This window comes from Haliotis rubra, unplaced genomic scaffold (genome assembly GCF_003918875.1).
Source record: "Haliotis rubra isolate DU_JTF1 unplaced genomic scaffold, ASM391887v1 Scf32, whole genome shotgun sequence".
Lineage (NCBI taxonomy): Eukaryota > Metazoa > Mollusca > Gastropoda > Lepetellida > Haliotidae > Haliotis > Haliotis rubra.
This window is the reverse complement of record NW_025766991.1, coordinates 179,639-192,671: the sequence shown is the minus strand read 5'-3', so window position 1 is coordinate 192,671 and position 13,033 is coordinate 179,639. Positions and strand designations below refer to the sequence as shown.

The 13,033-nt window shown below is 38.4% G+C and overlaps 2 protein-coding genes across 2 annotated transcripts in view; both read left to right on the top strand.

Annotated features, from left to right (window-relative positions):
* Nucleotides 1-7,408: 7,408 nt before the first annotated feature.
* On the top strand, nucleotides 7,409-9,996 carry LOC124283757. Its single transcript, XM_046719778.1, has 4 exons — nucleotides 7,409-7,789; nucleotides 7,954-8,173; nucleotides 8,793-9,111; nucleotides 9,656-9,996. Exons 1-4 carry the CDS (start codon nucleotides 7,494-7,496, stop codon nucleotides 9,814-9,816), a joined length of 996 nt encoding a protein of 331 aa, XP_046575734.1. The 5' UTR covers nucleotides 7,409-7,493; the 3' UTR covers nucleotides 9,817-9,996.
* Nucleotides 9,997-11,907: 1,911 nt separating this feature from the next.
* Nucleotides 11,908-13,033, top strand: part of LOC124283651 — a 28,687-nt gene continuing 27,561 nt past the window's right edge. The window contains exon 1 of the mRNA XM_046719643.1: nucleotides 11,908-12,062. The gene's annotated coding sequence lies outside the window, so the exon portion shown is untranslated. The remainder of the gene's footprint in view (nucleotides 12,063-13,033) is intronic.

Sequence of the window (13,033 nt, the reverse complement as noted above, 5' to 3'; positions counted from 1 at the left end):
ATGCGTTGAGACAAAAATATATATAGTTGTGTACATCGTTTGGATGTAAATAGCGTATGTCCTTGACTGTTCTGTTATGCTGCTGGATTGGGTCATCATATATATACAAGTCACCGATGGCAGAATAGACAAGTTTGACAAGTAGGCCTACTCTTGTTTGGATTGTGAGTCTCTTGATCCAAAGTATTAAACTGGCGAGCCAATGTGGAGTACCATATAGGCAAGATTTTATTAAATCGGATTCGTTTGTCAATATTCACAGCAAACATGTATCGGGTATCTGTAATCTGATCTGTAACGTAGTATTCATGTTAACATGCGTTTAACTTCTTTCAGTCTTCTAAAATTCTAGAGAAAGGGATTTCTTTTCTTTATCAGTATACTTGAGAGGCAATTTTGAAAGAGTTATTTGTTCATTATTTAACGCTAATCAACCAATGATTTATCATTTAAGCAACGACCCACGCCGTGTGGCCTCGTACACGGTGACAAGGTCTCTACCATGGCAGGTACGGGTTTGTGGGGTAGCCTAGTGGTTGAAGCGTTTCCTCGTCACACCAAAGACCCTGGTTCGATTCCCCACATAGGTAGCCCATGTCTCTTGTCCCCCGATGGAATACTGCTAGAAGCGGCGTAAAACTAAACCACTCACCCCCCCATGATAGGTACACTCAACACATGTGGGATGTTCCACACATAACATGTCAACCAAGGATTGGCCCGACAGAGGCAGCATTACCGGCTGGTTCTGGTCCTACCGTAGGTGTCGACTCATCTCATGCCTGACACGTTCTATGGTGGAGAGGGGAGAAACATCTGGCCTTGCGTGGCCGTATACAGCAATGTTATGCTGCCTCGAAAGGGATTTTGCACATATCAACATGTTTGGTCAATTACCCAAAACGCAATGTATAATGTGTTTAAGATTTATGTGATTATCTTTCGGCTTCTCAAAGAAAGCATGAGTATTGTATTATGTGTAATGAAGCAGGGACAGAAAGTATTGAGTCTCAAAGTAATCATTTACTCATAAAGGCTACCATTTGTCATGTACTTGCACGCGCTCACACGCACAGTCGCACAAAAATATTAATAATGCTTTTCGTTCTTTCTCCTGTAGTGAATAACAGGATAAACAGCATGAGATATATGCGTACATATTGCAGTTGTATAGTCATTACAGTACACGTGCCTGCGTGAGTGCATGTAACTGTGGCAGCTTGGATGTGTCTGAAGTTCCGCCAGCCGCTTTTCGAGTGCTAAGCAAATAACATGCATACCGTGCAGTGCAACATGGATCAGACACTTTAAGCTGATCGAGCCTGCCGTTCCGTTATCATCCCTTTCATGCCAAAACAAAGAAATCTGGTAGGGTACGATGGTACGACGCCCCTAATCATCTATAGACCAAGGAGGTGGTTGTGTAATTGTGAAATGAGAGGAGCTTGAAGGACGTTTTGGCTGGAATGTAACAGTTCCTATGATGTATGAATTTAACTTTGCCGCTGGCATCGCTATGCGATACTTTATGCATTTAAATTTTAATACAAGGACACGAGTAGAATTGGTCTTCAGCAAAGAAATGAAGAAAGAATAAAATAACATTTACGGCAAGTTTCTGTTGACAGATTATTAGGAGATATGATGGGTTGTATGTATAGCTGCTTTTTCACTGATAGGCTTGCAGGCTTTGCATTTCTGTGTTCAGTGTTGCTTTCCTATGATCGTTGGTTTGAATCCCAATTTTCCCCATCTTTATGATTCTTCGATTGCCAATTCTTCATTCAAGCTCATGGTAAATTCCCTCCCTTACTAACCAGACATCCTGATATATAACTCGTGTAATCTTTAAAACGACCCTAAATCACAAACTCTCTCGTCCCATTTCACAGATCCCCAATTTTGACATCAGAGATATGCTGAATATCTATAACGCGCCTTTCCAGGCTTCATATCCCGCTCAAAGCGCACAATCAGATTATTATTACCCCGGATAACCCAGGCTGTGAGGCTGTAGAAGGTTAATAGTCGTATACCGCCGGGTACCCATTTTCTGCTGGGTGACCAGAGGCAATTTTGAACAAACCTAAGATGAGACCACATGTATCAGGAGCAGAACTGAAGTCCTACAAACTTTCAGGAGTCAAGCTGCCAAACAAGGTCACCCATCCAAGAACTCTCCGCGCCCAACGTTGTTTAACTTCAACTGATTGGTGACCTGAGCTCATAGTTTCTGTTTCGCAACATACAAACATATAAATTGGAAATGAATCTTTTGAAGTAAGTGCCGTCATGGATTAAGGTCTTGTTCACCGTTAGATTTATCCACGAAACAATCTTTACGGAGCGACAGTCCGATAATACTCGATATTTTATGACAGTTGAAACGTTAATTAAGATTTTCAGCGGGCGGGTGAACATAAACATGTTTATGTTCATGTGTGTTGTACTGGCTTTTTTAGTTACAAATACTGATTGCAATTTACGCAGAACCTGAAACTTTCAAAGCAGATCGACGTCCCGTATACAGTTCGACAGACAGACAGACAAACAAGTTTATTCAGTAAAAGGCCACAGGTCCATCATACAGTCATTTGCATATGGTATAGATAGTTTTGTGCTTTATCATTGGAAGATACATAGGAGAAGTAACTAGACTAATTTATGACCCGATGGAACATACCGAAAAATATCAAATCCCTGGACTACTCCTACTGATTGACTTTGAGAAAGCTTTTGACTCCGTTGACTTGAAATATATTCTCAATGTTCTCAATTTCTATCACTTTGGACCAGATTTGATTCAATGGGTAAACCTTTTCTATCATGATATTGAATCCAGTGTATTGGTTAATGGCTTTGCATCACCCTTCTTTAAAATAACCCGGGGCTGTCGTCAAGGGGATCCTCTATCGCCTTATATATTTTTGGTTTGTGTAGAAATTTTGGCCTTAATGATAAAAAATAATACGTATATAAGAGGAATAAAAATTGATAATATTGACTGACTGAGTTTGGTTTTAGGCCGCCTTTAGCAATATTCCAGCAACATCACGGCGGGGGACACCAGAAATGGTAATATTGAATACATTATGTCACAATTTGCTGATGATACGACGATGACACTGGGTGGTTCTGAAAGATGTCTTAATGCTGCTTTAAATACATTACAATTCTTTGTAAGATTCTCAGGGCTAAAAATTAATATTGAAAAAACAAAGCTAATTTGGATAGGATCAAAAAAAGAGATCAAGACTAAAATTATGCAAAGACTGAAATTTTGACTGGTCTCATACTGAATTTATACTTTTAGGTATTCATTTTGACATAGATTTAGAAAGTATGGTTGAAAAAAATTATTCTGATAAATTGTCTCAAATTACGAAAGAAATGAATACCTGGTCAGCAATCCCTTTGGAAGAAACACAGTTTTGAAATCACTCCTGCTTCCAAAATTAAATCACCTATTTGCTTCACTCCCAAATCCTCAAGATCATGTCTTAGAAAAGCTTCAAAAGCTATGTTTCAGATTTATTTCGAAAGGAAAACCAGACAAAGTTAAAAGGGACATTGTTACATCTCTCCCTAAACATGGTGGATTAAAGGGGGAACAGGTCAAAATGGCCACACGACAAAATGGCCACACTGACCTTAGTCAAAATGGCCACACAAAAACGTCAAAATGGCCACAACCCCTAGTCAAAATGGCCATACCAAAAAGTCAAAATAGCCAAAGAAAAAGTCAAAATGGCCATACTTGATTTTTCTCTCCTATTAATGAGTATTGTTCTTGAAAGGCTTTCTTAATTGATACTTTGAGATTGTTACTTATTTAATATTGAGATGTTTTTTTGTCCTGTACTTTGAGATGTTTTCTTCTGTAAAACTTTGAGCTGTTTCAATACTCTCGCAATTTACTTAATTAATACTTTCAGATGTTATTTCAAAACCCTTTGATCATTGGGTAGTGTTTTGATAACATGGCAATAATTGACCAGCACACCTTTACTAAGGGTTTTCCCCACACTCCCGTCCGGGGTAGTCCCGAAAGTTCGACCTTTGGGTCGAGGTAAAAATCCTTTGATATTTGATGTTGTGGAAACGGTTTTAAGGGATTAAGACACTGGTTTTCTACCAAATGTAAAATGTGTCCACTGAGGCAACGGAATATGACATTTGTACAAGCGGGTTGACATGTGAACCAGCGGGTTAGTGAGTGAGTTTATTCACTCAATTCATTAGTAGTGAGTTATTCAATGTCTTACATAAACTTACAAGCTATAATACTGTTGGAACTGACAGTTTCCATCATCATTTCCACAACTTCAGTTATGGCAAATGCACAATAAATATCTTCCTATTTCTCGTGGTGGAAAAAAAACAAAAAGATACTATTACAAGTGAATTTGAAATCCAATCACAGTCTGTCTGGTGTAATGATGACATATTGGTTGATAACAAACCTATTCTGTATAAACATTGGTATAACAAGGGAGTTATGTTTGTATCTGACAGCAGGAGGGAAAGCTCTATCCTTTGATGACTTTATAGATCTATATAAACTCAGAACAAATTTCCTGACCTTTGAAGGGGTCAAACAAGCAATTATTACATACATGTTAAAGATAAATATTTCACATTTTACAACTTTGAGCATTAAACCGACATACCCTTTTAATTTGTCTAAATTAAAGTTCATTGAAAAAGGTAGCAAATATTTCTATGAAACACTCCTATGCTCTAAATTTAAAACAGAACACTATAATAAAAACTGGGATAGCTTGAATCTAAATCTCCTACCAAAGGACTGGGAAATATTTAATATTATCCCATGGAAGTGCACTTTTAGCACTGATCTAAGTTGGTTACAAAACAGAATTATCCATAATATTCTACCTACAAAATAGTTTTTGTTTAAGATCAAGTTTATAGACTCTCCCATTTGCAGTTTCTGTAAATATAACATTGAATCAATTGCCCATCTATTTTGGGACTGTGAAATTGTTCAAGATATCTGGAAATGGCTCTTAACTGTCTTGAATATTCCGTTATATTTCACAAAACAGAATGTTTTTACTTGGAATTAAAGGAAAAAATAATAATCCAATAATGCCACAACACTTGTTGTGAAGCAAGTTATCTTTAGACACAGCAGAAATTCAACTGTACCCTTTAGCAGTCATGTGAAAAGGGAGATAATTAAGTATTATGACATTACAAGATATGTTTATTCCTCCTCTTGTGGTGTTGACAGATTTTCTCCTTTTGGTCATCTCTACATACACTCTTCCAGCACTATAAGGAGAGGGATGAATAATTTTGTCTATGTCAACCTTATTTCATATAGATACAAATTGAATGCATATCCCCCTGTACACACACACACACACACACACACACACACACACACACACACACTATGAAGTTATGGTGTATCTGATGGCATTTGCAGACTTTTCTCTATATAAATATCATTGATTGCGTTTGTATTCTTGCATGTCAGCACAATTGTACCTATCAATATCATACATTGACCACATGTACTGTACCTACAAACAAGTGAACTTTCTAATGGGCTGATGTACATGATGCAGAAAAATACTTACATCTTTTATGATACAGTCATTATGTGTTTTCATAATGTTAATAAAATTGGCATTTGGATCAGAATCAGTCAAATATTTCTGAATATATCTTAACATGAAATTCATATTCAATAACATTTTTGTCATTCAATTTACAAAATAAACATAATCTCTCATTGTACTTAAGTTTATTGTATCTTCCAGTTTCAACTGCTAAATTAAACTTACCACATCTAAATTTCGAGAGTGCAGATCTGAGATGTAAAGGAATATCAGAATTTATAAATATCTTTCCACATTTAAAAATGTCTTAAATTGGGAATAATAAAAACATTTATTAGAATTTTGAATTGAAGTGAACCAACACTGTTTAAGATTATCCGAAAGTCTCTTTTTAAACAAGGATATGAAATAATCAACATTGAAACATCCTGAGTTAGAACATCTTGTGACCCAACTGAATCCTTCCTAAATGCAATACAGACTTCTCTATTTTTGTAAGATCTAGGCTATCTCTACACATGAGAAAGGTGGGCGAACCAATAGTGCGCCCGATGCAGCGATGGTTATCTAGGATTTAGGAACCAAAGATACTGCTCAGCTATAGCGATCAGTGCAAACAGTTCAAGGTCATTATTATCAATATGATACTTATACTCGGGTCCTTTAATCTAATGAAAGGTCTTAAGTTGGGTCGCCCCTTCCTGCCATGGGCTGGGGTAGAGATCCCTACCCCGACCTTCTTCATCATGCATACGGCCTAAAACAATATTCATTCTTCATCATGCATAACCCCATCTGTTCTGACTAAAATTGATTTACTCTAGGGTCCATCTCTGCAAATCTGAATCGCATCCTCGGCACGTCAAGACGGGCAGTCAGTGTGCACCTCAGTGGTTCTTCCAAATGCTCATGTGAGCTTCATTCAGGTCCATGCCTTAGAAGACAAATTCAACTTAAAAACAAAACAAATTCAACTTCTTTCTTCTCTTAAAAGTACTTTGGTACCAGGGGCGTACCCAGGAAATAGATGAAGTGTAGGAGTAGCGCGCGAGGCTCTATGGGGGTTGTTGCCAGAGACAAGCATTTCCTGCTATATTTTCCTGAAAAAAGATTATTTCAAACTTTCCTTTAAAAATAAATTTTCATAGGGAAGTTACTGAAATTGAACTGATAAATTTAGTATTCTAACAAATATTCTAGCAAAATAGCTCATTATTCTATTTGGCCATGAAATATGTTATGTACCAGCTGATTTACTTTTTTATCAAAAAAATAATTAAAAAAATAAACATTTAGATCCATAACATACAAGTAAAACAAATTGCCGAAACAATTAAGTGTAGGCACGTGCCTAAAGTGCCCAATGGCAGGTACGCTACTGAGTACGCGTAAGCCCATTAGTAGGTTTAAGGCTTTTTTGTTCGTTTGGTAGACATGTGTGAAGATCGACAGCAGTGAAAACGCTGTCAGCGTTGCTTTTTGCTCTATTTTGATCTTTATTCAAGCAACCATTTCCAGTTGCTGAATGCCGTGGTAAGGTACTTTATAGTAATTATTATGTATTTATATTAGGTGACTCATCTTTGTAGTCTTGTATAAGCTTTCCAGTATACGGAGGGCAAAACTATTCCTTTATCAAAGGTTAGCGGATGTGAATGAAAAGAACAAAGTCGCAGGAACAAACGCGAACCAGTCTAAAGTAAGCATTATACAGAGCTCTGATAGACGTAATGTCGTTTATGACGTCATAATAGCAATAACATGCAAATGTATCACGTGACTCTGTCTATGACGTCATAATGACTTCCAGGCAACCCTCATTTGCGTACACATAGCGCTTACGTCAAGTGATTCTCAATCGTGTCGTATATTTTGGTTGAAAGAGTTTTCAGCTGTAGGTGAAACATGTCTCAAGATGTGGTGAAAGTCGTGTTCAAACTGTACCATCTTCCAGACTCCATAGAAATAAGTCTGAAGGACGACAAGGGTAGAAGAAATGCCGTCAACGTTGCCCTCCTTGGCTCAATCCATGGACTTGGTCGGTGGAAACTCGAGAAACAGCTGGTTGCCAAACCCTCCGTGTTTGAAACTGATGTGTGGGAGGTCACTGCTGAACTTCCGGTTTCTTCGTCCTTTGAATGGTCGTGGCTGGTGGCTGATGACACGAAAGTCTTCTACTGGGATCCCGCATATGACAGAAGGTAAACTAACTCACACATTTCTAACTATGCTTGGGTTTGGATTTTTTGTTGTTTGTTTTTTTTTGTTTCGGGGTGTCCGAATTTACTGGTGTTTAAAGTGTTTACAGAAGTATAATTGAGTATTTTGTAATTACCACCTAATAAAGTCTGAATCTGAATTACAGGACCCGACTGTCCTACCACGACGGGGTGATGCATACATCCTGGGGTCGGGACCCGAACTATTTTGTCTCCCAAACCTGCGCCCTGAAGCTGGAAACTCACTACTATTGTGGGGCAGGAGAAGCCCTTGCTGTTGTAGGCTCCGAGCCTTGTCTTGGATCCTGGAAGTCCAAGAAAGCACTGATGGCTCACGAGTATCCGGAGAAATCTGGTCACTGGCGGGTACGTATATTCAATATAACGAACTCAAAATACGTGTTGATATATGTGTTGAAATTCATTAGCTTTTCCATTCTTCCATATGCCTGGCGATTCAGTATTAGCAGCTACAAGTATGGGCGCCTACTTGTATCGATTTGCTAGTCTTGGGTTCGAATTCACGATTCGTCCAAAGTGCTTATACCTAAATCACCATACACCTGTCACACTGACATGCCGCGACATAAACGGTTTAATGTTCAATGCGGCGTTATACAACTGGTGGTGGTCCTGTGTGGTCCTGTGCGTATATGACTATAACCTTCTAGCGCCTAACAGGCAGCTTGGGTTATCCGGGTGAGCAGCGTCCAGTGAGCAACTAGTCAGATGCAACTAGGCACTATATACATGAATTAATATTATTAACTCACCCAATCACTTTCTAACCTGTGCAACGTGTGTTTTTCCTCTGCACTACACTGACAGGTCGTAACGTAACTGAAATACTTTTCAACGTTGCTTTAAAATCACTCACTATTTGATTTCAGCACTAGTCTGACTAGTCTGCTATATAGTTGGACATCAAGTGACCCATATGACTGTATAAAGTATCTCTACGGTTTGGCTATTTCACATTATTCAGGCAAATACTCTACTGGACGTCCATCGTGACTACCAATGGAAATGGGCGGTCGTTGACGTGAAGACACACAAGGTGAAGAGATGGGAGGAGTGTCCCAACAGATTCATCTCCACCAACTGCGATCAGCTTTCCATCCGGGCACCCTGGAATAAGGCATCGTCCATCTTATCCCACTCCTCCACCACCCAGAAGCAGATGATAGACATGGCCAAGGTGGCCAAGTTCTATGATGCCGTGGAGAACTGTGATGAACTTGTTAAGTCTGAGATGATTTCCAGCTGGCAGACACCACAGGAAACAAGCAAGAAACCCTTTGTCAGTAAGTAGCCAATTTATAGTGTTTTTTATTTGTACTGAAGTTGTTTGACATCGCATGACATGTTCGTGCAGCTATATTCCCCTTCACATGATGATCATTATCATAACAAAAAATACAAAACAAGAATAATATTATGTCTTTCAGTGGCATTTAGAAGTTGTACATTGATGTCCAAGATATTTTTATGGATTAAACTTCTTTTTTAATTTCTCTCACGACGTTTCGAGACCATTAGGTCCCTTCATCAGGTGAACTCACTCAGTTCACCTGATGAAGGACCTGGAATGGTCTCGAAACGTCGTGAGAGAAATTAAAAAAGAAGTTTAATCCATAAAAATATCTTGGACAAGAATAATATTGTAGCACATTCAAATGCATCCAGACTTTTGGAATAAGAAGTTAGCTTTTAAGGACGACAAGTTACCATACGATTGCTACCACATTGATTTCCGAACGCCTAAATTTGAAACTTCTAACGTTTTGTATGCTGCTCGTTGCCATATGTTAATACCGTGTATCACGCACGACATCATTTTATTTCCAGTCACAGAGATGGATAAGAAAACATCCCCATTGCCAGCCACGGTGTCCACGCAGATGTCACAACAGAAGGTCAAAAGTCATAAGTCATTTCTCAGGAAGGTTCCAGGACTTGTGTGTCATGTGGCTAAATTCTTGAGTGACTGTTACCACTCACTGGTGTAGTTTCATGATGTCTTGGTCTCGTGGAAGCGTACTTTGACTAGACTATATATGCCAGTGTTTCCATTTTTGTGTTCTGTTGGAAAAACCAAAAAGATTTGACTACAGTCACTGATAATGTTACATGGTAATCAAAATGTAACCTTGTAAATAGATATCATTATCTGTACATAGCATGATATATCATTAAAGTTAAATTTTGTTATTCTTGTTATTTTTTCTGTACAATGGAACTATCACATTTCATTCTAAATGAGTTAATAATGAGTTAGTCTGAGTGAGTGATCATTGTGTTGCTGGTATTAGTATTGAAAAGGAACTTCACGTATCACCTAACATATCCTATCAATTATTTTTCATTCTTGTTAGAGGTATGCTGTTTTCTATTTCATTTTAGGCTTCAATTGTTATGCTCCAAATGATTGAAAGTACACCATCTACTACATATGAATATAATGCAGTAGTGCGTTGAGGACATCCATGTAACGTAAACGTTATTGATTTGCGAAATGACTTTAGTTTCAGTGAATATTATTTGATGCTTTAAACAACTGTACACACAAGCTTGCAATAAGTGTTTAGGGTTATGAAAGAAATCAATGACCAGCCATTTGGGGTTTTGAAAGAAACCAATAACCTGTGTGTTGGTGAGTGAGACTGAATATTTGCAACGCATATGCTGCTGGAAGCCCAGTACAATATCATGAAGTGGCTTATAGTGGACAAGCTTGGAGCTCATCGATTCTTGTAGAAAGCATGTCATACATCGTTATAGTCGGTGTCGTTTGTTGTTGGTGGTGTGTTTTTTTACGGCGATGGCATTATGTTGCCCTATTCGTCTGAAATAGCGCAACACGCTGAGCTGTGCAGGGTTAAAAGTGGCGTTATACAAATTCGCCCACTCTGAAATAGATCAATTCGCAGAGTTGCCTTCCCAGTGTGTGCCATAAAGCCAAGGTCGTGTTTTGTCATCTCCTGTTCGTCTTGATTATGCTTTTAGGTTTGTAAATACCGCACCCTTGTTTGTGTGTTTCTAAGAACTGCATCCCAATTCGGGCTGTCCTTTCACATCGAGCTGTATATTAGTACATTGTAGGCCACCGACCCGTGAAGATCCGGGTTAGAACCCATGTTTGTCGTAAGAGGCGACTTTAAGGGAATCAGGTGATCTGGCAGTGACACATGTCATCGTATCACATTTGCGTAGATGCTTATGCTGTTGTTGGCTGAAGTGTCTGGTCCAGACTCGATTATTTATAGACCACCGCCGTATAGCTGGAATATTGACGTGCGGCGTTCAACAACAAATAAACAAACAAAACCCCAAACAAACAAGAAATAATGTCGAGAGTGGCGTGAAACAACACTCAATCCTGATACCCCCCATGAAGAAATATCACATTTTGCGTTGTCTCATTGTCGCATTATATCACGGCATACATTCAACATTTAACAATCGTAATCTTATGGTTAGTCGAATGTACCCAGGGCTCGAACTCCGTCACAGTGACAAACTGTGATGTGCATTCAAATATCGGTAAAGAAAAGGTAAGTCATTTCAAGGGTTCGTTTGTCTTATGCACGGTTGATATATGAACACAGAAAAAAGATGGTTTGGAAATATGTTCTTAATTTAACAAGCACGCTAAGCTTATTTTCGTCAAAAGTAATAACCTCAATTCGTCTGAGAGGATTCTAGGATTCTATAACATACCATGCATTCTCACCATAGCATAAATGATGGCAGAGAGCATATGATAATATAATCATATTGTATGGTCTCTGCTGGTGGCTAATATAAATTGTAATAACAAAGTAACCTTTTCGGATACAAGTTCACCATTTTGTATGTAAATTAATAGAGTAACGATACTTTGTACAAGAACTGATGTCAGCATTGAAATGAGCACAACACTTTCCTCCCACAACCAGCTGTCACTGACAGAAATGCAATTCTAATAAGCTTTTAAACCCATCTTGGCATCTTACACTGAAACCAACGCCAGTCGCCGAAATACACGGCAGCAGTATATTTCGTTTCATATAACAATCCATAACTTAAATTAACCCCTTCAGGATTTTTCCTGTTTCCAACAACAACTAAACAGGGAGACTCACGAAGGTGTTAACCTGTGACAATAGATAGATAGGAATCTACTGTCGGTTACATTTCCAACGAGACGGCTGCCAACAGTCCAGGTATCTCATTGGATTACAATGTCTAAGTGAAAAAGAGTGAATGACCCCAGGTAAGACGCTGTAGAGTCCGTACTAGTCGTAGTACACCACATGTTATATGTTATATAGTAGGGGGGCTGGATAGTAAACCAGGGCTTAGTTTATCGATTTTCTGGATAGTAAACCAGGGCTTAGTTTATCGATTTTCTGACCCGCAGTGGGGGAGGGGCTGTGTAGTACCAGGGATACTCTACAACAGGGATAGGTCACTCGCTGGCTTTCTTTACCATTTGTACTAATTAACGTGTGCCTCGTCATGCTCCAACGCACACAGTGACTTGGTTCGTTCCCAGCGCAACTTCGACTGCGTTTAACAGTACTTCAGCCAGTGTATTGTATCAGTCGGAATTTTACAATGAATGAATGAATGAATGAATTAAGAACAAGAATTATATGTGAATTAATGAAAGAAATAAAGAAAAAGAACATATGTGAATGAATGAAAGAATAAATGATACACCACGGCCATCCCTCCCCAAACATGTTAAAGAACGCTAGAGTGCTCTAAAACTATCGGCAGAACACATGTGTTAACATCAGCTGTCCTTTTTAACAAAAATCTACTTTGAGACATTTTTTTACATTGGTAACTAGGGCGGTAACTAATTCAGATATCTCATGTGTGGAATGACATGGGCATTGACAGAATGTTAACTGACACTGTCACAGACCCCTCAAAAACAGAAAGTTTAGAACTATCACAAAGCGTTGTAAACACCTTTCCAGTTTTGTCAAATACTAAGATCAACAAGAAAGAAAGAAGTTTTAGAACTATAACACTCAAGCATCACAAGCATCAATGGCGTATCGGAACAGATCGGTGATATGTCATATTGTTCGCACACCTCAAATACACCCTAACAAAAAAAATTAAATTATAAAACTATCACTATTACTTGCAAACACCTTTCACCTGATGGATTATTCCCCTCATAAAAATGTAAAGGTGCATGTGAAAGATGTTTTAGAACAATAACTAGAA

What these genes read in the sequence shown, in the direction of transcription:
- LOC124283757 (XM_046719778.1), top strand. Translation starts at nt 7,494, where the DNA reads ATGTCTCAAGATGTGGTGAAAGTCGTGTTCAAACTGTACCATCTTCCA. An exon ending in AGAAATCTGGTCACTGGCGG is followed by an intron (nt 8,174 to 8,792) that starts GTACGTATATTC and finishes CACATTATTCAG; the next exon opens with GCAAATACTCTACTGGACGT. An exon ending in AAGCAAGAAACCCTTTGTCA is followed by an intron (nt 9,112 to 9,655) that starts GTAAGTAGCCAA and finishes TTTTATTTCCAG; the next exon opens with TCACAGAGATGGATAAGAAA.